The sequence below is a fragment of the Phalaenopsis equestris genome, unplaced genomic scaffold (genome assembly GCF_001263595.1).
Source record: "Phalaenopsis equestris unplaced genomic scaffold, ASM126359v1 Scaffold000287, whole genome shotgun sequence".
NCBI lineage: Eukaryota > Viridiplantae > Streptophyta > Magnoliopsida > Asparagales > Orchidaceae > Phalaenopsis > Phalaenopsis equestris.
In genome coordinates this window covers 852,966-879,032 of record NW_018164729.1, presented here as the reverse complement: position 1 = coordinate 879,032, position 26,067 = coordinate 852,966, and the positions used below count along the sequence as shown (strand labels likewise).

General features: G+C 35.5%; 4 protein-coding genes across 8 annotated transcripts in view; 2 read left to right on the top strand and 2 right to left on the bottom strand.

Moving 5' to 3' along the window:
- Positions 1–7,474, top strand: LOC110025050 (beta-1,3-galactosyltransferase GALT1). The gene is made up of 8 exons (XM_020725308.1): positions 1–190; positions 3,373–4,349; positions 4,444–4,679; positions 4,761–5,042; positions 5,376–5,504; positions 5,591–5,770; positions 6,418–6,523; positions 6,794–7,474. The coding sequence occupies exons 2-8, from the start codon at positions 3,581–3,583 to the stop codon at positions 7,003–7,005; spliced, it is 1,914 nt and encodes a 637-aa protein (XP_020580967.1). The 5' UTR covers positions 1–190; positions 3,373–3,580; the 3' UTR covers positions 7,006–7,474.
- Positions 7,475–13,415: 5,941 nt separating this feature from the next.
- On the bottom strand, positions 13,416–13,943 carry LOC110025060 (probable calcium-binding protein CML30). The gene has a single exon (XM_020725324.1). The coding sequence runs from the start codon at positions 13,941–13,943 to the stop codon at positions 13,416–13,418; it is 528 nt and encodes a 175-aa protein (XP_020580983.1).
- Positions 13,944–15,373: 1,430 nt separating this feature from the next.
- LOC110025084 (methyltransferase-like protein 7A) overlaps positions 15,374–26,067 on the bottom strand; it is an 11,609-nt gene continuing 915 nt past the window's right edge. The window contains exons 3-7 of one of the 5 annotated variants that reach the window (XR_002294084.1): positions 24,742–24,960; positions 23,425–23,521; positions 18,250–18,312; positions 17,035–18,164; positions 15,374–15,489 (exon numbers count right to left, since the gene is read on the bottom strand). Coding sequence is in view for 4 of the 5 variants with exons in the window: in XM_020725347.1 (XP_020581006.1) it covers positions 17,971–18,164; positions 18,250–18,312; positions 23,425–23,521; positions 24,742–24,960 (573 nt within the window). In the remaining variant the exon portion in view is untranslated. Of the gene's footprint in view, positions 15,490–17,003; positions 18,165–18,242; positions 18,318–23,424; positions 23,522–24,741; positions 24,961–26,067 lie in introns of those variants that run through there. The other 4 variants (XM_020725347.1, XM_020725348.1, XM_020725349.1 and 1 more) reach the window with 4 other exon arrangements.
- The window catches only part of LOC110025083 (transcription initiation factor TFIID subunit 15), a 27,851-nt gene continuing 18,257 nt past the window's right edge, over positions 16,474–26,067 (top strand). Inside the window, exon 1 of the mRNA XM_020725346.1 lies at positions 16,474–16,742. The gene's annotated coding sequence lies outside the window, so the exon portion shown is untranslated. The remainder of the gene's footprint in view (positions 16,743–26,067) is intronic.

Sequence of the window (26,067 nt, the reverse complement as noted above, 5' to 3'; positions counted from 1 at the left end):
GCATACTGTTGCGTTGAGTTGAAGTTCTCCTTCTGTTTCGGTCTGATGGAACGCTTATAACTTTCTTCCACTTTCTTAATCTTCTTCTTTCTTCTTTCTCTCTTATTTTCTCAGGGGATGGATCTGTCAAAATCGTGGCTTGATTTCTTGATGCTTCGCGGCTAGTCTTCAACGGCGGAGCTGTGAGATGGTAGATTTCGCCCCGCATTTCGGCCTTTTTGTTCTGTCTCTGCTTTGCCTTCTTCCAAGTACAGATATGTACATAGTTTCGGTTAATTATTGGAGTCCAACGAGTGTTTTGCTTATTTTGTTCTTCTCTTTGTTTCTGGATAAAATTTTATAAAAAAAATCCTGACTTGGGCTTTGGTTTGAGTTTTATTTTCAAAATTATGTTGTTTTTTTTTTAATTATATTTTTGTTGGGCGTGCTTGAAGATTATAGTTTCACGTACAGAATAACTTTTTTGGATTTGAGTTGGGAACTTTGGTTGATACAGCCCATGGAGACTATTATTAGTGTATCATATATTTGGATTTCTTTCTTCTTTTGTTGAAAGCTAAGTTAGGGTTTAATTTAATGAGATTTAGGACCAGGAGAACTGGTTCACCTGCTTGATTCTGTCTTTTGAGTTCCGGTTGATGGTAAATTGCTTATATGGATGATGAAATTTGATTGTTAGGGTAAGGAGAAGTACTATTTGGGAAGTGCCTTTTTTTCTTGCATTTTTTTTTTTATTTTGTTGTTTTAGTTTCTTTAGTTTAGTCGGGAATTGGGTTATTTAATTGCGCGCAGGGACTGCTGGACTGAAGGAGGGGTTTTGGATTTTTAGGGCCTGTTTGGCTGCAAGCAGGATTTAAACTAAAGATTAGTAAATCTCTGAATTCTCAAAATTCGTAAATCCACCCATCCCTTGCATTTAGTAAATCCGGGTTTAGGCCTGATCAAAGGCAAAATTGGATTTACTGAATAAAAAATTTCTTAAATCCATGGAACTTCTGCATTTTGCCATTTGGTTGGATTTAGTAAATCCAGTGATAAATTCTATTAAAATCCTCTATCTGACAGCCGCTTAGAAGATTTGTTTATGTAGTGGCGCTCTAGCTTGCAACCGCACTTAATTTGTCAACACGAAATCCTCTATATATTTGGCTCTTAAGTCCTATAACTTGTTGCTCTTAGCTAGTTGTGCAAAGAGTGAGCCTTAGTTCTATGTTACTAAACTTGTTTGAGAGACTATTGAAGTCACCCATCTATCAAGGCTAGTCACCAAAAGAATTCGACTAGTCACACTTGGTGCTCGTCAGCCAACCAAGACCAGTGAGTCTTAATCCAAAACTTGCTAGAAGTTCTAATTTAGAAGCCAGTCTTACTCTTTGCACAACTATATATGCTGATCTAAATTTTGTATTTTGTCTGTAATTACACCAATGGACAATTTTGCTCCCCCGATATTATCCCTCACTTTATCTATTTTGATGTCTGAAAGCGGCAACTCTCTTGACCCGCTAATGTCATGATCAAAGGATGGCTACATACTAAAGGCAAGCTTCACAAAAAAGAAAACCTTAGTCTTCAAGTGCCAATTTCATCATCAATGAAGATGTCAGATTATAAGTATGAATTCTAACTTTAGCTTCAAGGTAGCATTTTCCAAAAGGATGACTAGATAAAGAAGTTCGATTTCTCCAAGCAAAGTTTTGTAAACCAATAAAAAAAATAGAGAAGTAATATTTATACTTAGTATTATAATACAAGCAATTTCTAAAGAAAATAATATTTATTTTTTATAAAGATTCAAACTTATGAATAAGTTTTTATAATTCTTCTTTTAGCAATTGTATACCAAGTAAAGAAAGGGCTTATAATTTTAGTTGGAATTTTCCATAGGATATGACGGGCCCTAAAAGATTAAAATATACCTAGAATGGACTGAATGAGGGGCTATTTAAAAATTTAGGGAAGGGTATCCCAATCTTTATCTCCAATATACCTCGTGGTTGTCAACAATAAACATTGTAGCTTGCACCTTTCTTAGATCAAAATGCAACTCACGATGCCGCCCTAGGTTGACTAGACAAATCTCCTTAGAATGAGGCTATCTTGAGCAATCAATAGTGGCACAACAGTGGCTGTCACTAGCAATATCACCTATTAATGTTTCTAGTATTTTATGCTGACCACATTATCTATTTTGTCGCAATAATAACGTCAATAGATATGATTCAAAATGTTAATTGCTAGATTGACTAGAATAATTTTTAAAACATTTGTTATATCTAGTTTATTAACTTGTGGTCGTCTAAAAAGAAAACAATGACTCGTAATTTTCACGTATATATATTATTATCTTCAAGAGGAATATTTTGATTCAAACGGTCTATAAAATTTAAGTCATAATGGCTCGGTGAAGTCAAAATATTTTTGAAATATCAATCTCCTTATTTTGACTCCACCCAACCAATCCCTTTGCATATTGCTCACCATCTATGATGGGTCGATTTTGTTTGGTTTTATTTGGTACAAGTTATTTCAAATGCATTTATTCAATGTGGAGCCAATCTAACTCCAATTCTAGCGATTTGGGCATCTTTAAACTTAATGAGCATCTCAGATCTTCTATTAGGGTCATCACACTAATAATATCTTATTTATCCTTCAATTTGACCAATCTGAGTAAAATTGAGGTTTGATATGTCTTTTAAATTGATTCGAGGCAATGATTAGCGTAAAAAATTATGCATGATTAGGTAAAATTTTTTATGATCCCAATATTTATCCTTACCCAATGCACTTTTGTTTACGAGCTTCATGTGGCTTCAATAGGATTGATGTCATTTATTCATGATTATATTGCTGATGTCTTATTACAAGTTGATTTTTACTTTTAGGCCATTTCACTTATTTGCACTGATACTTTTAAATATTTCAATATCCCATCATATTATTGCGACATCCAAACGTCTCTCCTATTACATTCTTTTGAGGTAGCTCCGATTAACCTTCTGATCATACTTTTTATGGTCAGAATTGTATGATAGTTTGATAATATAAGATACAGTACTCAGAGCTGAGCAGATCTCATTTTATTTATGCTGGATATTGCATTAATTCAACATCTTAAACATTCTAAATGGTGAAAGAACTTAACGAATGATCAATTGCTCATTAGAGACGGGATTAGCAGGCCTTTTTTTTTAATTGGTAAATTAAAAAAAGGTGCAATTTTGAGAACTAACTTTCAAGTTTCTTTTTGTAATGCATTCAAGCTGCTGTTTTAAGTAATTTGACCCTTCACATTCAGCTTTTTGCTTTTTTTGAACTGGAGTAATCTAACTCTCTCCTGATAATACATTTGGCTTGCTGAAATTGCAGATTGAAATTCATTGATGAGGTTTAATCATCCATGCAAGGAATAGCTGTCTCCAAGCCAATGCCAATTTCATATTTCTCTCTTTCTTTCTTTGGCATGTTTCTCAACACATTATTAACTGTTGGTGATTGAGTATTCTCCAAAACTCTGTGCATCTTCAGTTAATGAAACATCACCTCAAAATTATTGATAAAAAGTGTTCCATTAAAGATGAAGAAGTTTTCTGGAGGTCTCATTTTAGTATCCTTGTTTGTGTTACTGCTTCTGAGATATGGAATGTTGGAAAATCCATTAGCAGAAATGTCTCTTCGTAGTCCTTTCTCTCAAAACAATTCTCAACATTTGCATTGGGTGGCTACTGGAGTAGATGAACCAGTAGTTCCAAATCCGAAGAATGAGTCGGAAATAATTTCAACTGGTTCCTTAATGTCCCATCTTCCCATACCGCAGAACCTTTCCGCTGAAGAACTACGGTCTCTTCAGACATGGAAAAATATGATTCACCTGGTTAATCATTCCGAAGGCCTTCCTCAGGCAGTTGAGGCTGTCAAAGAAGCTGTAACTGCATGGGAAGGTCTCATGGCATCCATTGAAGACGAAAGGCTATCTAGATCTGGAAATGGAAGTAAAAGCAAAAAGCTAAAAGAAAAACAGTGCCCCTATTCTGTCATAAGGATGAATGCTTCAGAGTTTTCTGATGGGGATTTTAGGTTCAAGATTCCTTGTGGACTAGTTCAGGGCTCATCCTTGACTGTCGTTGGTACTCCTGAAGGGCTTCTGGGAAATTTCAAGATTGATTTGGTGGGTACAGCTCTTCCAGGTGAACAAGATCCTCCCATAATCCTGCATTACAATGTTCGGCTTCATGGCGATAAAATTACAGAAAATCCAGTTATTGTTCAAAATACGTGGACTTTAGCTAATGACTGGGGTCCAGAAGAGCGCTGCCCTTCGCCAAATCCTGATAATAATAAGAAAGGTGCTACAACTGTGATCTGAGTTGAAGTTAGATTTGCTTACAAAGTGATCTTTTCTCTTTGCTCATATTTCTGAGGTTATTCTTTCATGCACAGTGGATGATTTAAATCAGTGCAGTAAAGTGGTCGGTGAAGATGACAATCAAATCTTTGCTTCAAAACTATCTTCCAATGCTTCAACACAGAACCTTTCGAAAGGCGAAGGTGCTAAACATAGGAGATATTTTCCTTTCAAGCAAGGATACCTTGCTATTTCTACACTGAGAATAGGGTCTGAAGGGATACAGATGAGCGTCAATGGGAAGCATATATCCTCTTTTGCTTTCCGTGAGGTACTTTTATCATAAATAACGATTATTTTTAAATATTTACATACTGAGAGCGCTTCCTAACTCTTCGTTTTGCCAACCTAGGCCTTGGAGCCTTGGCTTGTTAATGAAGTAAGGATTTTGGGAGACATTAAATTGTTATCAATCCTTGCTAGCGGCTTACCCACTTCTGAGGATTCTGAGCATGTCATTGACTTGGAATTACTCAAGTCTGCTCCTTTACCTATTCATAAAGGCGTTGATCTGTTCGTTGGTGTATTTTCTACTGCTAACAATTTTAAACAGAGAATGGCTGTTAGGAGAACTTGGATGCAATATCCTGATGTTCGTTCCGGTGTTGCTGCTGTGCGCTTTTTTGTTGGTCTGGTAAGCAATTAATGCTGCCATGCTGCCTAAGTTTAGTAATACTTGATACAAACTCGAATCCTTTATTATTATTATTATTAATTCTTCCTTTAGCTGCTTATGCATTTTCACTGGAGTTTGATCTTCACTCTAATCAGTAAATGCTTACTTTTCCTAATCTTAAACATCTCTGTGTTCAAAACTAAGTTCCTCAATGTAATTTATGGTCTTATAGGCATGTTTCAATAATAAGAATAATGCTAACATTGTACCATTTGAATATAGAACTGCATAATATTTATTCTGTGTGATCAAATAGTTTTCCGGTTGTGAATGTATGAAATTTTCTTACAGCACAAAAACCAACTTGTGAATGAAGAACTATGGAATGAGGCAAGGACTTATGGAGACATCCAGTTGATGCCTTTTGTGGATTACTATAGCTTGATTACCTTGAAGACTGTAGCCATCTGCATCTATGGGGTGAATTTTTTTTTTTAGTATTTTCTGGATTTGAACCTGCTTCGATTTTTAATATTGCTGAATGCTTCTCTTGTTTCTTCTTTTAGACAAACATAGTATCAGCTAAGTATGTTATGAAGACAGATGATGATGCTTTTGTCAGAATAGATGAGGTGCTTGCTTCCTTAAATAGGACAAATGTGATCCATGGATTGCTGTATGGGCGGATCACCAAAGACGATATACCGAACCGAAACCCTGACAGCAAGTGGTATATAAGCGTCGAGGTAGCTTTTTTCTTTCTGCTATACATATTTTTTTTACAAGTCTCATGTAGTATTACCAGAAGTTTCTAATATTTAGTTTTTTGCATAATGCTTTTCTGAAGCTAAAACTATCACTTATGGATGTTCTATGTATGGGGCATAGGGTGCATTAGCTTGATTCAGTTAAGGCTGTTTTGGTGTTGCGGTTGTTCAACTATAGATGGGGAGACTTATTTTGGCGAACTGGAGAAAGTTATATAATTTATATAAGGGAAATTTACATACATACCACTCAATTCTAATTTATTTACATATTGAACCCAAACATTTATGTTTGCGCTTAAAACTCCTTGGTGACTTAAATCCTTGCATGAATATGTGTATTTTGCTTTTAAAAAGATAGTGATGGTGGTGTTGTTTTTTATATGATGGTAAAAATTTGAGCGGTATGCATATAAATATAAATTTTTAGATTTTAGATATGTAAATGCATAACAATTATGTGATATTTATATAAATATATAGTTAATAGTGAATTTAAAGATAAATCTTCTATATTATAGATGTTTATATAGACTTTTTCTTAAATCTAGAAAAGCAAGAATAACCCTCAACCATAAGGCACATTTAGTTGAAAGGATCTAATGCTCTGCTTGTTTTCTTAAAAGGAATGGCCTGGTCAAAGGTATCCTCCTTGGGCACATGGACCTGGCTATGTGGTCTCCCAAGACATAGCTAATGCAGTCTACACTCAACATGAAAAGGGCCAATTAAAATAAAGGTTATATCTCTCTCTCTCTCTCTCTCTCTCTCTCTCTCTCTCTCTCTCTCTCTCTCTCTCTTTCTCTATTTTGACTATATCTGCTACTTTACTTTCAGTTAATGGTCACTATTTTTTATGTGATATGAAACATTTTGAGTGGTATAAATATAAAAACTAAAGCTTTGGTGTTAAACCTACAAATACATAGAAATAGGTTGGTATGTATGTAATGCCTCAAAATATTTTGACAACTAAACTGAACTGATAATATGTTCATGCACAGATGTTCAAACTGGAGGATGTGGCAATGGGCATATGGACAGATGATATGAAGAATTTAGGAATGGATGTTAAATATGTTAATGATGGGAGGATTCTTATTGAAGGATGTGAAGAAGGTTACCTTGTTGCCCATTACCAGCAACCCAGGCAGATGCTTTGCTTGTGGCAGAAACTCCAGGACACGAACCGAGCGAAATGCTGCGGCGACTGAAAGCATTCTTACATTGTTCAGAGTCTACGATGGCTTATTTGTATACTAACAAGCCGAAGAGCCTCGCCATCGAGCTTTCTCATCTTCGTGGCATCTGTATACTAACAGTCAGGAGAGACTGACCACAATTCAACTTTGGAGTCCGGCCACGAATCGATTGTGATGGCAGATGGACTCGAGCTAACTGGTTCTTTTTGTTTACCATTTGGTAGTTATTTTTTGTTTGGGTTGAAGCAGTAGATTTATAGAGTTTATGTTCAGAGTTTTGATGATTAGGCTTACTGATATAGATACTGGAAAGCAACTATGTAGTTGTTGGTGAGGGGCTGTTCATGCCAGAGGGGTTTCTTGCCTTGTTATGATAGTTTTTATATAGGAAGTGGAATGATATTTATCTATGATATGTGCAAACTCCACTTTTATTTATTTATTTATTTATGTTATTCTATTTATTTGAGTTCAAATAATATGACCCCTTGCATTGATGTTTCATGCAATTTCATATAATTGTGAAGGTGTTCTTATTTCATATTAGTGATTTATGCATGCTATGTCCAATGTTTTATTATTATTATTAAGGAAATAATAAAATAATATTGTGAACACTGGATCAAACATTATATTCAAGATTCAATTATTCACTTGGGTTGAACCGGAGGTTGAACTGGACAACTTAATAAATAGACAAATTATTTTTATATAATTTAAATAATAGATTTATATTATTTATATTGATTTAATAAATAATATTTTAGTTTTAGATTATAATTTTAAATATTTTGAACAAAAAAATTTAAAATAAGATAAGTGATATTTTTAATTTAAATATCTTGTTTCAGGTCATCCGATTAATATTAGAAGATTAAAATTAATAATTGAACGTATTTGTCTTTTGTGGTTCTAAGCTTTGACAGAACTCGTTGAATGATTGGTCGCGATGGAATCGATCAGACCGATTCGATTTTTAAAAGTCATTTCCAATCATAGACTCAAATAAAAATAGAGCTATTTCAAGTTTCAGCCATTCCATTCTCTGTGATCTTCATTCTCCACAGACTTGATTTTGTATAATTATAAAATATTTAATTTTTTTTATCGTCAAGAAATTTTCGAAATATAATATTAAGCTGGAATAAGTGAATTAATGACAATTAATCTTAATTTAACAAGCAGATATTTAGACGGCTTCGAGCTAAAAAAAATCTTTTTGAGCTTAATTTTCTTTTAACAAACAAATACGTCACCTTTTTTTTCTATTTTAGAACTGATAGGCGACCAACAAATTTTTATCAGTCAGCACTAATCTCGATGTAATCTTTTCAACATGAGACATTCAAACTTCGATTAAGAGTCATCCGGAGCTCCGATTTCAACAAAATTATAGTCAAACTGATCGGCTCGATAAGACGGACCTAATGATATAAAAATTAGTCCAATCCGAGTCAAATCAAGCCCGGATCAAATTATTAAATCACTCTTGAAAGATTTCCGAAGGCATTTGAAAGGTCAAACAGATGTCGAATCTAGCGAGTTCATAGTTGAATCAAGTGTTTCGACAATAAGAATCCAACGGGCCTAATATTGCCTAATTTCGACATCGTTAAGACAATCAAATGTCCATCAAACGTTATGTGATACAGGAAAGTTCTCGAGATCGTCCGATCAAAATGATTCATATTCATGCATTAATTGCATCCAGAACATTATAAATAGAGTTTTACTCTTCACATGAGAGAGAAGGTTGGAGAGAGAACTTGAGGACTTGAGAAAGCGCTCAAGTCCAACATCATCCTTGCCACCGTCGACCACAGCCGATCGTCGTCGACCGCGATTGACCTCTGTCGACCACCGCTGGTTACCGTAGACCACCACAAACAGTCATTGATTGTCGTCGACTACCGTTAACCAGACACCGTCAGTCAACGTTGCACCTTAGAAAATCTAATAACCATTTTCCCATATGTAGGATAAGGAGTCTCTGTAATCATTAACTTATAATATATTTTTATAACTTGGCCCCGTGGTTTTTTCACTTTAAGGGTTTTTCACGTAAAAACTTCGAGTATCATCACAGGTTGATTCACTTTCATTTGAGTGTGTGTTAAATCCTCGTGCAACACTAAGACGATAATTCATTCCTCTACTGCCGCGAATCTTTTAGCAAGCATCAAGAATAATTAAAAAAAATAACTAAAATTAAAAAAATGGGCGGCAGATGCCGCGTCATACAGAGAAGTACACGAAAATAAAACTTTAATACAAGCTAGAACGTAACGGCTGAACGAGCATTATTGACCGGAAGTGCATTTTAATTGAATATATATTACAAGACTCTCCATTATTTTTGTAAGATCTTATATATTTCGTATTAAATTAAAGGCCCTAAGTCAAAATACTTTATTTTCGTCTAATACAAATGCTGTTTTTTTTGGCCGGCTTTAAATGTATGACTTTTTTATGGTAATTTTCATTTTTCTATTTATCCAATTTTAACTTATTAATAAGCTACTAAAAACTAATCTGATGTTCCAAACGTCAGATCGTACCTAAAAAGCTGCCACCGCACCTAGCCAATAACGATGTGAAAAATGCTGATTTCAGTGGTTTGAAGTAGTTTTTTGAACAACCTGTCAAAGACGCAGTTTAACCTAACGGTTTTGGGTGTGTTTTCAAAACTCACCGCACCAAATAAGCTGCCCCCAAATGAGACCTTCATAATTGAGGAGTATGGGAGGACTTGTTCATAAATAATTTTTGGCGTAGCTGTAAATTAATATTTTTTAAAAATTCAATATCAAAACAAAATTTAGCTAAAAAATCCTGATAAATGTCTTTATAAATAATAAAATTTAGTGAAAATTGGCGTTTGATAAATTTTGCGTTGACAAATTACCTTCCGTTGTTGGCCACACGGCATAGCATTGGTTTTTTTTTTTTTTTTTTTTTGGTTGCATTTTTTGGAATTATTATGCAACATTTTATTTAAAAAAAAGGACAAAAAAGAAAGCTGAACATAATCGATGAAATATTATATTGATTTTGACATATTAACATACAAATTAACATTCCATTTGGCATTTAGTTAACTTGCTACGGGAGATTTGCATTAATAATAAGAAGCTTTATTGATTCGTCATATGTAAAAATAAGTTAGTAACCATAATCCAATTTGAAAATTAGCATATAACTACCCTTTTTTTTTTATAAAAAGTTCATGAGAACGTCTTGCACGAATTTCAAATGCATAATAAGCAATGGCATCCTAACTAATGTATGCTAATCACAAAGTTTATGTGATCTAATATGACTTTTGACACAACTAATTAAATTAACAACTTCTTGGATCTAATTGAGAATCTTTCAAATTTTAGTTTGCATATTCCGAATTTTATACAATATGGAGATAACAAGTTTACATGTACATGAAAAAGGTGATTGATTGTGTTAGAAGATTATGGGTGAGACATGTGTCGAAAGAGCCGAGCGAGATGGGAATATCTGAGATAAGAAGAAACTAACCGAAATAGAATTAGCCGGCAAACTGGTCCTTACTCAACTTAAGAGTTTTTGTCAACCTGAGAAATGTCCAATATGGATGATCGATCAATTTGGGAGCGAATCAGACAAATGGTTACTGACACTCAAAAGCTTGATTGAGGTTTGAAGCCGAGTAGCATATCCGACTGAAAGTCGCTAAAGGAGATTAACTGACCATAAAATTGTCAAGGGATAATTTGTCATTTCACAATTATTCTAGTTTCCTCTAAACAGCGAAAAAATAAACGTGGCAAGGGGTTAATGGAATTGCAAAGAAAGAAGGTGATTAAAAGGGAGAAGAGGAGAGTTGCTTCTTCTAAAGGAACAGAGGAGCGGTCGCTGAAGAGGCTTCTTCAAACACCCGCCCGTCCTGGCCAGAGTGAGGACAGGTTGCAGTGGACCCGTCGGCCCTGCCCAGGGCGAGGGCGACTGACGATCGCAGTAGCCCAAGAGCAGAGGTGGCCGCTGGAGATCGCAATAGCCCAGGAGCAGAGGTGGCAGCTGGCCCTTCGCTACTAACCCGGAGGAAAGAAGAGGAGGCCCCTAGCCGGAGATAAAGGTCTTCACATGATTGGGTCGAAGCTAGAGAGGCTCATGGGTATGAAAGGAATTCCTTTGGACTTTGGTTGGGGCAATAACTTGACATTTCTGTTAAATGCATGTGGCAATCAAGATAGAAGATGTCGAAGGTGGCGGGCCGTCGAGAGATGCAGTCGACTCACAACCTATTCTTTTCGTTGGGCCCTTTGATGCAATCGCTTCTTCTTTTATGTCGATCGACGAAGAAAGAAGCTCCCAGTAGAAACATACCATACCCTAAACCCGAGTCGATGACGTTCCAATCTCATCTAATTATTGCATAGCAAGTTGAGGGAGAGAGAATGGGCCCTGAGGGAGCTTAGAGGGGGCACAACTAAAGGTCCTTCTTCCGACATGTTAGATGAGCCGATATTCGCTTCTTCGTTGAATGCTTGGCCTGATTTCGCTCACCTGGCTTTGTTTGAGAGGGCTAGGGAGGTTGAACCTCCTGTCACTTCAGCCGGTTCTACTTCGAAGGGTTCTGCTTCTTCTTCAAGTTTTGAATCTTTGTCATCTTCGAAAAGGGGGACCGTCCTTCGAGAAGGGAAAAAGCAAGTGAAGGCTATTAACGCTCCGACCCTTCCTTCGTTGACTCACTGGATGTTTCAAAAGACTGGCATCCCTTATTGGCCGACACCCAACACATGTCGTCTCTTTTGGCGAAAATGATTTGGTCTTTGTCATTTTCGATGGAGCTCAAGGGGCACTATTTGAGAAACTTCTCAAGTGCGCTGCTTGATCTCACCATTAGGACTTGCTTTTCTGAAAAAAATGAATTCGTTGAGGACAGCTGAGGAGAGCTTGTTCCGATGAAGAAGTTGTCTGCTTGCCGAGTGATATCAAGTGGGCTTGCGATGAACGAGACTTTGTAAGCTGCAGCAATCCGAACAAAAGGAGGAGTAGCTGAAGAAAGAGGTCATTGAACTTAAGAGAAAATTGCAGTCGCTCGTTCCTCGAGAGGAGTTGGCGGAACAACTTTGGCTAAGAATCAAGTATGTTACCCAGCGGTACGTTCACCATGATTTGGTCGACCTGAAGTTTTCTGACCCATCCGAGTTTAGTGTCTTGATCCCCAATCATCTTGTTGATATCTCGGAGGAGGAGGATGGCTTGGGGGGTGGGAGAAAATCTTTGTGTGGCCACTTGAAGACCAATCAGTTACGTCGTACCTTTTTTTTATTACCTGAAATTTTGTTAATATTATACAAGAAGATTTGTAACTCTTCCCTTATATTAATATAAGGAAACTTTTTGCTCTTCCTAAAAAAAAAACTTTTTGTTTTACCTGAGTCAGCCCATGAATTCTGAGAAACAAATTAATCACAGTGTTTTTGTCAGTTTCACTTTTGTTTCCTCCGATTGCTTGCGTTGTGTCATCTTTTTCAGTGGGTTTCAGTCTCGATTGATCTTTTATCCCGGCACGAATCTTGTCGTTATTTGGGAGAGTGATGAACAGTATTTTCGGTGACGACTTTGCCCTATTTTGTGGATCTTGTCGCCAGCAGGGAGAGAGCCGCTTTGGAGTTTTGGCCTATCTCGAGTTTAGAGGCACGATTTCTCATGCTTTGCGTTAAATTATCAGTCGATCGCTTATCTCGGAGGGAAACTTTATACTCTCAGTCATTCATTATCTTGAAGATTCATGCTTGTAGTTCTTGTGCATGCAAGTGTGATCCACAAACAAATTTCGGTTCAACATTACTCTAATAATTTTTTAACAATCAAACCATAGTCAATAAATGCCGTTTAGCAAATGCAAAATAAAATTTTCAAAATCGAGAATGTGCGCGACACAACCGAATGCCTTTGTATTATGTTTGGAACAACCATACAAAACAAAATTGATGAAATTATAAAATTAAATATAACTTATCGTGCACTCATACACATTTGTTATGGTGACAAATTATGTATCATGCATTTGGGCTTTTATCTGAATATTATATTTTTTAAGGAAACTAATAAACAAGCTTTGGAGTTAGAATTTTACACGAATCTTAATGCAAAATACAAGTAAATGAAACCATGCATACCTTCTTAAATTAAAATTACAAATCTAATTCATCCAAATAATAAAAAAAAAAAAGAATAAAAAATGTTACAACAAAATTAATTAGATTGATTTGAATAGTCATTAAATTTCCATTTTTACTTAACAACTATACAAATCAACTTGATCAAATTTACACCCAAATCTATTGGCAAACTTTCTGCTAAACAAATAAAAAAAAATTAAAAATTAAAATACGAAAATAATAAAATGAACAGATGATAATAACCGGAAGAAAAATGAATTAGCAAAAGCTGCTCTCTGCCAACTTAACAAAATCATCAAATCCTATGAGCCCATCTCCATCCTCGTCATATAAATCAATCATCTTCTTGCATGAATCCAACTCTAACCCTCCTCCTCTAAATCCCAATTTACAGAAAGCTCTCCGCAACTCCTCTGCATTCACAAAGCCGTCGCCATTATCGTCAAAAACAGAGAAAGCTTCCTTTGCTTCTTCCAAGCTGGGTTCTTGATCCTGAAACAGAGCTGAAATTTCTTCTGCCTTCCATGCCGTCTTCTTCATGAATTCATTGTCATGGAAAGGGAGGCCTAAGGTTTCCATTACTTTAGTTATGTCTTCTGTGCTGATGCTGATTTGATCCTCTGTTTTGGGTTCTGCTCTGTTCTCCGATCTGCTTCGAATGTTCTTTGAAGGCGATGTGAGAAAAGATAGGATTTTTGAACAGAGTTTTCGAGAAAAAGTGAGGAGGAAGAACATTGACTCTAAGCCGAAGAACCATAAATTAACCTCTGCAGTTAGCTTCTCCATTATGTCTTGCTCTTCTTCTTCTTCTTCTTCTTCTTCTTCGTTTTTGGTTAGCTTTCTTTGAAACGGGAGAAAGTGGTGGGTATTTTATAGAGGTTTTAAGGTTTTATTATTATTTTATCTCAAAGCGTGTGGATTCCTTTCCAACCTGCTCAGAATATATTTAAATAATCCACCATAAATCTACATTCTATATGTTTAATATATAAAATAAAATTTATATGATATTATTTGAGTAAGGTCTCAAAACAACCCCAACTATTTTTGAAAGTAATGATTTGATCTTCAATAAAGTGTTATTTACTACGTTTTATTTGTCATACTTCTTAATATCATATTCAGGATATTTTATTATACCGTATTTAGATATAAGTCGTCATACAACAGAGTTCACTGATGGCGGCGAGCAGGGGGTGATCGACGGTGGTCTGATGATAATATACACGTGACAATCGATGTGGTCAGAGGCTACGATAGCCAAGAATTATAGTCATGGGCTTCATCTTGTCTACAATCAGTTTAACTATAAATTTGTCAAAATCAAAGCTTGTCAAATTTGAATTTTAATTATTTATTATTAAAAAAATTCATCAAAATTTGACAACAAGCATAATTAGAAAACGTTAAGATAATTGAATTAATCATAAAATGAAATCTGTTAAAAAGTAGCTCAAATGTTCAGACCGTCATAAAATATTTCACAAAGATAATATAATAATCATTCTTAATTTTATCCATTCGACCTTTGGCCAAATATTTCACATAAAATTAAGAATTTAAGGTTGAGTCGGGTTCGAAAATAAATTTGTTTTTTGACAAGCATACGGCAACACCCCCACCAAACCTTGATTTATGGGTTCGTTGGCACCGCCCTGGCAAAAATTCAAGATAGCACGCAATATAAGCTTAAAATAAAAATTGTAATTTTATGATTAGAACATCGGAGATGATATATAAATTATTATATCATTTGGAAAAGAATGGTAATGAGAATACCTTCACGGATGTTCGATGATGAATTTTATAATTATTTTTCTTTTGTCCTGAATTGTTGATGGTGGTTGACTTGGACAGAAATTTTCGAACTTACATTTTTATAAAGCCTCATAAATTCGTACATGAAAAAAAAAATGAGAGCAACTCATTGAAGATTGTTGAATTTGATATGTCAGTGAATTACAACTTGTTGAGAAATTAGGGCAAATCAATGCATGAATCAACAAACAGAAGAAAAAGCCCACCGATTTAATGAGGTTCAGCAATCTACATACTCCCTCGGAAGCAAGAGCGGCGGCTTTCTAATTTCAAGAAAAAGCAACAAATAATATATATTTATATATATATATATATATAAAAGTAGTGTTCAATATATAATTACAAAATTATCCATGTGCCGTATCGCGGGGGCAAATCCCAACCCACTTAACGAAACTCTACCAATTGAACAAATGCTCCAGCTCCACTCCGCTTGCGAGCTTCGCTCACCCGCTCTGCTAGTTGGCTCTGTTCCGCTCCAACATTTGTCCCATTTTTTGTATATGAGTCATACCTATCACAACTAAGAAATATAGTGTAAGGCAGAAGAGAGAAAAAGAGAGAAAAATGCACAGTAATGAGCAATAATTAATTTTATCAATTAAACATTTCTCATAAAATGATTTTCTTATGTATAGATGAGAAAAAAAAGGGTGAAGTTATATGTTTGTCTCTGCTTCAATTGTGACGTTATAAGAAATTTTGAGTATTTTACATGTATAGGTCTACGACACGGTTACCCTTTGACTCGGCTAGCCGAACTAAGTGGGTCTTGATTCTGCAAGGCCTGCTCGTTCGACTATGCTGAATTGAGGTTGTCAGTTGGCCATTGATGGTTGGCAAGGTTGGCTCAATCGACTTAGCTTTCTCAAATAGTTGTTCTAATATGAATGCCAACCATTGGTTTCTGGATGAGAAGCTCCTGCTGGCAGAATGACACCAGATTATTGAGCAGATCATGAATAACTGTAAATCCTATAGATAACTCATTCATTGACGAGGGAGTCATTCAGGATGTTTATGGCCTGTGGGCTATGCTCTTGCCATTTTTTTGGCCCCTCATAAAGAAATTCAGTGTCCATTATACTTCAAGTGATGCTGAACTCTTTTCCTGAGTCAGGTTGCGATAATAGAGAGATGAAGGCATTTTCTTGGTTTAGGTGGTTTACAAGTCAGATAAGTGAATCCTTTGGTCTTCTACCAGTGCACGCTTCTTATTTGTACTTTTGTATCTCCTAAATCATTGGATCTCCTCGAGGTTCGTGTTGGTACATTCCCAATATACAAAGATATATATGAGTTATTTTATGAACATTTCAAGAAGAAAATATTTCAAAAAACTGATCTAATTGAAATGATTTATTAATGTTAGTAGTGATTTATAAATGCTATGATTTAATGTAATTAATATGAACTATGAAAATTAATTTTTATGGTAGAAAGTAAGGATTTTGATAGTTTTATATCACCCAAAGTCATCGCCCTCTCTCATTTCCCATTTCCCCTCCCCGGCCCTCTTCGAACCCTCTCGCCTGTCGCATTTCCCATTTCCCATTTCCCCTCCCCAGCCCTCCATCTGATTTTGCCCAAATCCATCACTCTGGTGACCGAACTCGCTGCGATACCATCGTGAGTGAAGGCAACGACAGGATCGGCGTCGTTAATTTGGGGAAGGCAACGGCGAGATCGCCATAGTGATACAACGTTCTCCTCCTTCCGCTCCTTCCGCTCCTTCCGCTCCGCTTCTACTCGAAACAATTGAGGAAGGTAAGCCTGTTCACCCCTTTATTACTCTTGCGACAAATTAGCTTTATCGTGTTTAAAGATGGGTCTGGATTTGCCATTGTTAAAATCTAGAATAATGAATGCTGTATGCATGCAAGGTGTTTGATGATTTGTTTCACCTTGATGTTGAATTGAATCAAGAAAAATAATTTGAATATTGATCAGTTAAAACTGATGCATGTAAACTATTGAAAAATAATTTTAATATTTAATAAAATAAAATAAAATAATATAAGACTCATATAATAAAATAAAGAAAGATGTACACACATACCACACAATTCTTTGGTATTCCCATATCAAACATCTGAAGTTGGATGACCTATGTGGAAAAAGATGTATTTCACTTTTAAAAATTAAGTAATAATGATGTTTCTCATGTGACACTAAAAATTTGAGCGTTATATTGTCTGCAACGCCACTCTGACCTGTAATTGTAAAGTAGTTTTTCAACTGATCACACAACATTCAATAGTGAACAAATGTCATGTAAGTGACATTTTTGCCAAATTCTTTAGAAAAATCTAAATCAACGTAGCCATTGACTTTATATGTAGTTCTTCTGAACTGCAAACAAACATATTTTGTTTCACTTTAATACATGAGATTCCATTGATGTTTTTTGCAATGCAAATTATTCAAATTACTCATGTAGATAGTTACCGCATCTGACAAGACTACACGAAAACATGCCATAACTTACATAAAAGATCCTCCCATTGCATGAAAATATAGAACTGGGAACATAACTCAATCTCATTATCTAACTATGAATATGGAGTTTTTTTTTAAAAAAAAATTATGAACACAAAATTGATGAAAGTCTGAAATGCATAGTTAAGGGAATACCAAGAAATCAAGTTATATCCAATCCATCAAACAAAAATTCAGAAGAATTTCAGGAATATCATGAGACCTAGTGGCAAAGCTTTATCTCAACCATCTGATCATTCATCTAAAAATAAGAAATATACAAGCATGCCAAATCTCAATTACTTGGTATACCACAACACAATATACATTGAGTTAATAATTAACAAACATAATAAAGTTTTAACATATTAATCTCCCTCATTCAACATATTCAACCCAACAGTTTCAATGGATTCATGAAGGTAGATTAACTTGGACTACAATATATAAAAGCTCATAGAAAGATGGTTTATTGAGCATAATATTAACAGTCATCAAATAATAAGCATCACTGGAATTATTTGCAAGCTATTCCATATACATGGGGGCTTATTATAGACATATTTGGTACAAATATCATGTTAGTATTCACATTATAGAAACCTGCCTGCGAAATCAGCTCTCCTGTTTTTCGTGTGAGATGACACCCATCAGCAACAAACTGCTGGAGCGGATCAAGAATGCTTTGTGTGAAGCGGAGAAGAGAACCATCTTTACAATAATTGGAGGGTTGGATTGAAAAGAATACTTATTACAAGTTAAAGATTTCAAAAGAAAATGAGATTAAAAGAAGTACCGCGAGCCGCTACATGCTCCATAAATAAATATAGACCACCCACCTTTAACACTCTCTTCACTTCTGCACTGCCATACATAAAAAGTCATAGGGTAGTTTACATACATACCACACAATTCTGATGTATTTACATGCCTAACACCTAAAACTTTTTTTGAAATTCAGAATAATGTGGAATACCTTTATTGATATGAAAAGAGGTTATAAATAGCTCTTATATGAATCATAGAATAGGAAAGACTAGAAAAAGTAAGTAACACGAAATAAATCTAATCTTCATAAATTCTAATAGGAATAAATTATTTCCTAACATAACCTCTAACACCCTCTCTCAAGTTGAAATATGGTTAAAAATCATGTTCAACTTCGATTTAAAAACATCAAACAATGAGTGAGGAAGATCTTGTGAGGTAGAACTTAAAGTCTTCATCCCGTACTGCGGTTGTCATTGAGTGCAGCTCCTTTACTGTTTGTAGGTAGACAAAAGACTCTTATAGGTAATGCTGTAAGGGAGTTTGAAGGAAAGTATACAAATGTGATTGTCTTTGATGGCAGTTCCTGCAGTGTCTGTAAATAGACGAAAAATTCCTATATGTAATGTTGTTGGGGAGTTTGCGAGAAAGCAGACAGCCTGCATGAACAACTGACTTCTAGTTGATTGTGGTTGTATTTGATTACAGTTGCCTTTGACGACAGCTCCCACACTGTCTGTAGGTAGGTGGAAGGCTCCTACATGTAATGCGACAAAAGAGATTGTCGGGAAGTAGACAACTAATAGGAAAAACTGCAAGGTATGACTTGTAGAAAAAAACAAGGAAACACTTCAGAGGTATGTCTTGCTGCAGGAAAAAGGCTCTAGAGAAAAGTCTGATGCTGGAAAAGCTCCGGAGGGGGGTTTGCTGTAGAAAAAATTCTAAAGGAAAGCCAACTATAGGAAAAAATTTCTGGAAGAGGCCTGCTGCAGGAAAAAGTTTCGGAGGAGGCCTGCTGCAAAAAGCTCTGGAGGAGGGTCTGATACAAAAAAAACCTTAGAAGGAGGGCCTGATGCAGGAAAAAGTTTCAGAAGGTCTGCTGCAGGAAGAATTTCGGTGGATAACCTAATGTAGGAAAAAGTTTCAGAGAAAGGTCTGATGAAGTAAAAGACTCTGGAGGAGGGCGTTGATGCAAGAAGAATTTTGGTGGACTTACTGCAGGAAAAACTTCAGAGAGGGGTCTGATACAGGAAAAAGCTCTGGATGAGAGGGTTCATATGACTGTACGGATTTGAAAGGCTCCTGTGAAAGACATAAAAGAACAAGTTTGGCCTCAACATAACTCATAAGTATGTCATTGTAATCAAGACAATCTAGGTTGTTTTCTCATTTCATGTGCTTTGGGAAGACAATTGAGTGCACCACTGCCTGCCTCCAAGCTGCATGCTTAGGGTCATCTTCAAATGAGACAACCTCTATCTTATATAACATCCCCATCAATGCAACAACAATGCTAATCATCTGTAGTTGCATCACATATAGTGAAAGCCCTCCAACTATCAATGCCAGTCGTAAATTTCTATTCCCCGCTTGCTTCAATGGCCTCCCTAACTTCATTAAAGTTGAATTCACCTCTTTTTGCTCCCTCTCGATCCTCTCCAAAAGCTTGACCGGCACGAACCTTATCCCCTCCCCAAACTCCAAATCCGAGAAATCCAACATTAAAGGTCTGTGACTCCCATCAACAATACTTCTGGCAAGTGATTCAACGGAGGAGGAAAAGCCTTAAATGAGTCATGGAATAGGAAAGACAAGAAAAAGAAAATAATAGGAAATGAAAGATATAATACCTAATAACTACAATTAATCAATTGATAATAGTTATTTGGAGATTAAAGAACACCATAAAATAAAAAAAGACTAAAATAAGATAGAAAATAAATCCAATCTAAGAAAATAAGTCTAAAAGAGAAAATGAAATATTAGAAAATAAATCTAATCCTTACAACTTCTAATAGGAATAAATTATTTCCTAACATAACTTCTAATACACCACCATAAGTTGAAACATGGTTGAAAATCATGTTCAACTTGGATTTGAAAATATTAAATAATAGGCGAGGAAGATCTTGTGAGGTAGAACTTGAATTCTTCATCCCGTACTGCGGTTCTCATTAACTGTAGTTCCTTTAGTGTCTGCAGGTAGACGGAAGACTCCTATAGGTAATGTTGTAGGGGAGTTTGCAGAGAAGTAGTCAAATACATATGTCTTTGACTGCAATTCTTGCAATTTCTATAAGTAGTAAGAGAGTTTGCAGGGAAGTAAACAACTTGTAGGAAAAACTGACTTATGGTCGACCGCGGTTGTCTTTTTTACTGCATTTTCTGCAGTGTTTGTAATTAGGTGAAAAACTCATACAGATGATGCGACAGAGAAGTTTGTAGGGAAGTAGACAATTAATAGAAAAAGTTGCAGGGTATGACTTGTAGAAAAAAATAAGGAAAAACACCGGAGGGTCTGATGCTGGAAAGGTTTCGGAGGAAGGTATGATGTCGGAAAAGCCTTGGAGGAGGGTCTAATGCTGGAAAAGCTGCGGAGGAGGGTTTGCTGCAGGAAACGCTCTGGAGGAACGCCTGTTGCAAGAAAAAGTTTTGGAAGAGGTATGTTGCAGGAAAACATTCCAAAGGAAACCAGCTGCAAGAAAAACTCTGAAGTAGGGCCTGATACAAAAAAAAAAGCTTCGAAGGAGGGACTGATGCAGGAAAAAGTCCCGGAGGGCCTGTTGCAGTAAGAAGAACCCCATGTAGGAAAAAAGTTTCTGAGGGTCTAATAAAGGAAAAAAGGAAAAGGCTCAGGAGGTGGGGCTGTTGCAGAAAGAATTATGGTGGAGGACCTACTACAAGAAAAGATTCAGAGAAGGGTCTGATACACGAAAAAACTCTGGAGGTGGGGTTCCATATGGCTGGTAGAGATTTGAAAGGCTCCTGCGAAAGACATGAAAGAACAAGCTTGGCGTCAACATAACTCATAAGTATGCAATTGTAATAAAGCCAATCTATGTTGGTTTCTCATTTCATGTGTTTTAGGAAGGCAATTGAGTGCACCACTGCCTGTCTCCAGGCTTCATACATAGGGGCATCTTCAAATGAGACAACCTATCCTTTATACTATCTCCATCAAAGCAACAACAATGTTAATCATTTGTAGTTGCATCACATATGGTGATAGCCCTCCAACTATCAATGCCAATCGTTGTTTTCTAATCCCTGCCCGTTCCAATGGCCTCCCCAATGTCATTAAAGCCAAATTCACCTCTTTCGGCTCTCTCTCAATTCTCTCCAGAAGCTTATCAGCACGAACCTTATCCTCTCCTCGAACTCCAAATCAGAAAAATCCAAAGTTAAAAGTCTGTGACTCCCATCAACAATGCTTATGGCAAGAGATTTATTCGGAATGGAGCCGGGGAGGAAAGCCTGGAAGATAATAACAACGAAGAAAAATGTTGCAACAACCAAAATCTATTGGAGGAAGTCGTCCGTCTCGAAAAAAGGAAGCCAACAAGTCTGGATCTTGGTCAGTGGAAGAACGAATGACATAATAGGCTCACGAGCTGAGTAGTGATGTTTGCTTTAGTGAGACGTTCTTTTCCACAAAACCCATACGGAGAAAGAAAACCGAGGGAATGCATACCAAGCACAAGTGCAAATCAATGCAATTATGAAAAAGTTGTCATGGGAATTCCGATTGCAGGGAAGAGTCCCGACAATGGAGACAATCAGTGAGACGATTCCTGTTGCAGGGAGAAGCCAAACAGAGGCCTGAAGAGGAAGTTTCGTATATGACAGAGCAGTTCCAGCTTGATCTGGAAGAGGAGATTCGGCTCAGATAAAAGGAGAACAGTGTCTGGGGGGCCTACAACGGCTTTCAACTGCAGTAAAATTTTCTAGCCAACAGAAAGGAGTTCCGGCGGTAGGGACCTACAAGGGGGAGAGTTCTGACGGCTAGCCGACTGCATGGGAAAGGAGTCGGCGGCGGGAAAGGTTGTAGGATTGAGTTCCAGCAGGAAAGACTGCAAAAAGGAATTACGGGGCGGGAAAGGTTGTAGGATTGAGTTCCAGCAGGAAAAACTGCAAAAAGGAATTACGTGGCGGGAAAGGCTCTAGGAGGAAATTACAACGGCGGGGCCTACAGGGAAAAGAAGTTACTGATAGAAAAACTGAAAAAAAAAGGAGGCAAAGGAAGGGCATGCAACACGACAAAGTTTGTCGGTTGCATAGAATATGAAATTTCTGGCGATAGGAGACTCTGCGTTTTTTTTTCTGGCTCTGATACTATGTTGAAATTCAGAATAATGTTAAATATCTTTATTGATATGAATGAGGGTTATTTATAACCCTTAAATGAATCATAGAATAGGAAAGACAAGAAAAAGGAAATAACAACAAATGAAATATATAACACCTAATCTCTCCAATTAATGAATTCATAATAATTATTATGAGATAAAGGAAGCAACATAAAATAGGAAAGACTAAAATAGTAAATGAAATAAATCCAATCCAAAAAAATAAATCTAAAATAGGAAAAAAAATATTAAGAAATAAATCTAATCCTCATAACTTATAATAAGAATAAATTATTTTCTAATATAACTTCTAACAACTTTCATATTTACATGCATATCACTTAAATCTTTCACATCACATCAGCAATACCATCATCACTATCTTTTTTAAAATTGAAATACACATTTTCATACATTGATTTATGAAATCAAAGTGTTATAAGTGTAAATATAAAACTTTTGGTATTAGATATGTAAAAACAAAAAAAAAAAAATCATGTGGTATGTAGTAAATTATAGATTTAACATGAATCTTCTAGTTAATATTGATGAAAATTTTCTTCTGCTTTAAAAATGAATGCAAAGCAAAGTAGCAGAAACAAGAGAGAATAGTGGAACAGAATCTGCCAGACAATATGTTGGCACCATTACCTACAAAGAGCATTTACATACATGTCACCCAATTATTATACATTTACATATCTAACACTTAAACTTTACTTTTTACAATTATACCCACCCAAATCTTTCATATCACGTGAAAAATAATAATGCCTGATTAACTTTTAAAAAGTGAATTACACCTTTTTCTCATGTATAGATAAGGTGTCAAGTATGTAAAAAAGGAAATCTGATACCTTGCAATGTCAAATTGACATCCTCAACAGAACATAATACCAGTGTACCAATAACAGCATCCATGGAACCATCTTCCACAGGTAAATCTTCTCCAACCTACAAGCATATAGGACTACTGATGTGAGTAAATAAGAGAGTAAATAGGAGAGAAGTCTTTGATTTAAATTCATCAATCAATTAATATAATCACTGTATATAGAAATAGGACGACACAAATAAGATCAAATATTTTGAAATCAAATATAATCCTATCTATGTATATGAATAATTTAAAATCATATTCAACCAAAATGATAAACAATGTTAATTTCAATTAAAACAACTAATTAAAAAAAAGAAAGTTAACCTTAATTTATTGTGTTGTTTTATTGCTTTATATATATATATATTCTTTCACTATGAGAAACAAATAAATGACATGGATTGAAATCTTATGCTAAAAAGGTTTTTGACTAGCATCTAACAAGGAAAAAAAATCATCAGTACAAAATATATCGAATCGAAAAGCAATATTCAATCCACTAAAGTGCTACAAAATAAAATGAAATAAATTTTATCAATGCAATGTAAAATAATGTTGATAGAGATGATGAGTCAATTCTCTATATGATCAATAGGACTAATTACATTAAGTTACACAACAAAATTCCTCATAGGAAATCAAAATCTAATAAACAATTATCTCTCATAACTTTTTTGCTAAATAGAAAGCATAAAAATGATTTTATATGCCCTAGACTATAAAAAATAAATTTAATTGGAATGGGACAGTTTTTCACAGTTTACGAGTTTTGTTGCATTCATAAAATAAATGCAACAATGGACAAAGTTTTTGGTTCAAAATAAAGGTAAAAAATAGTCACTATACTAAAGAATGTTTATAAGAGGTGGCCTCAAATCTTAGCCCAAATAGATTTGAGGAGTCCAGGAATTAAATTTAACATATTAGATTGCTAATATTAAAATTGCATCATACAAATAGCTTAAAGGCCATTTTGAACTTTTTTCTCACAAACATATAATTTGAAGAAAATTCAAAAAAAAAAACAAATTTAACATATTCTGAATTAATGCAGCCAAAGTTATCAACAAAAGTAACAAACTATCCATGTAACTTTTTATGGTTTTATGTGTCATTAGGTTACAATGATGATGCCTTATGACATCATATTTCATACAAATTCAAGAAGTTCACCCCCAAAGAAGATTAAGCGATGAGCCAAGTCATTCAGAGGATAATTTCTAAAAAACCTACCCAATCAACTTTGAATCATAAAATCCGATCTCAAAATTTCTACTTTGAAACCCCAACTTACCCCTTCCATAAAAGTAAAGCTTGTTGGTTGCAAGCCAACCGCTAATGCTGCAACACGAGCATATTTCTCCATTTGTTTATTCGGATCAACACCGATAACATGAAGATCGTTGGCATGCGCATAGTACTTGAAATTAGGGCCCGCACCTACACCAAGCTCTAATACTTTCTTACAAGTTCCTTTAAATTTGCCAAAGAGATCTGTTTTAAAGCCTGCAACCTTCAACAAAGTAAAAGAGAGCATCTGAATTGTAGAGTAAAATACAGCACAAACTGCAATATGATATGCAATATCAAGGCTTTACTTTTATCCCGTTTTTACTATTGTATGTAGTAAGCATTGCTGCTGCAAATAAATATTTTTGTTAAAGGACAATGTCAAAGGAAAGTATGAGATAGTTATGGGTGCTATAAATGTAAATAGAAAAATTTTAGTGTGAGATATGTAATATGGAAAGTTTTAAGTGTTATGTATATAAATCCCCCTTTTCTAGCACAGCTTAGTTTATAATTTATTCAATAGTAAGACATCATATATTTATTTGTTAGGCTAGATTACTTTATACCTCTCTTGTTTGATTTTTCAAACAACATTCTCCACTTTATGTCTATGTAATTCATTCTCCAAGCTTCAGTTACATGAAGTCGCAAAAGTCATGTCTATGCCAGCATTTGACAGAGTTCAAGCTTAAACTTATGCTAATCATGAAAAATACTCATCATATTGATTTAAGTGAGCCAAGTATAGGCAAGCATACTCATCATATTGATTTAAGCGATCAAGTATAGGCAAGCATGATCATATATAGTTTTAAGCAAGAGAAGAATGGACATATACTTGAATATTCAGCTTGAGCGTGCGCTAAAAAACTTTTAATGTAAATTGATAGGAATATAGAAAACAATTCTCAACTTTATCGGGGCTTAGGATCAATTAAAAACTAAACCATAATATGCAATAACGGCATCGTACAAATTCAAGATAAATTGGAACAAAATCTAAATGGAAGCACACTCAAAGTAAACCAAAAAAGAACACAGGAATTTAACGTAGAAACACCCGAGAATGAGAAAGAAATACGGAGCTACACTACTAGAAAAAATTCCCTATGAAATCAAAGAATTTTATAGAGAATTCACGCCAATTTCCTCTCTACACACAAGTAAACTTAATGAAATCGCGCCACTAAGCGCTCTGGAAGCAGGCGTCGCGCCACTAAGCGCTCTGGAAGCAGGCGCGCATGTAGTGGGATCCTAATCGCCCATAAGGGAGTGTAGGAGCGCCCCTAGCTCCGTGAGCAACGCCCATAGCCCGGTGTCTTGGGGA

Excerpts from the sequence above, each read along its gene's own strand:
- LOC110025050 (XM_020725308.1), top strand. The coding sequence starts at position 3,581 with ATGAAGAAGTTTTCTGGAGGTCTCATTTTAGTATCCTTGTTTGTGTTA. Across the intron at positions 4,680-4,760 it reads CCTCTTTTGCTTTCCGTGAG|GCCTTGGAGCCTTGGCTTGT; the intron begins GTACTTTTATCA and ends TTGCCAACCTAG. Across the intron at positions 5,043-5,375 it reads TGCGCTTTTTTGTTGGTCTG|CACAAAAACCAACTTGTGAA; the intron begins GTAAGCAATTAA and ends ATTTTCTTACAG.
- LOC110025060 (XM_020725324.1), bottom strand. The coding sequence starts at position 13,943 with ATGGAGAAGCTAACTGCAGAGGTTAATTTATGGTTCTTCGGCTTAGAG.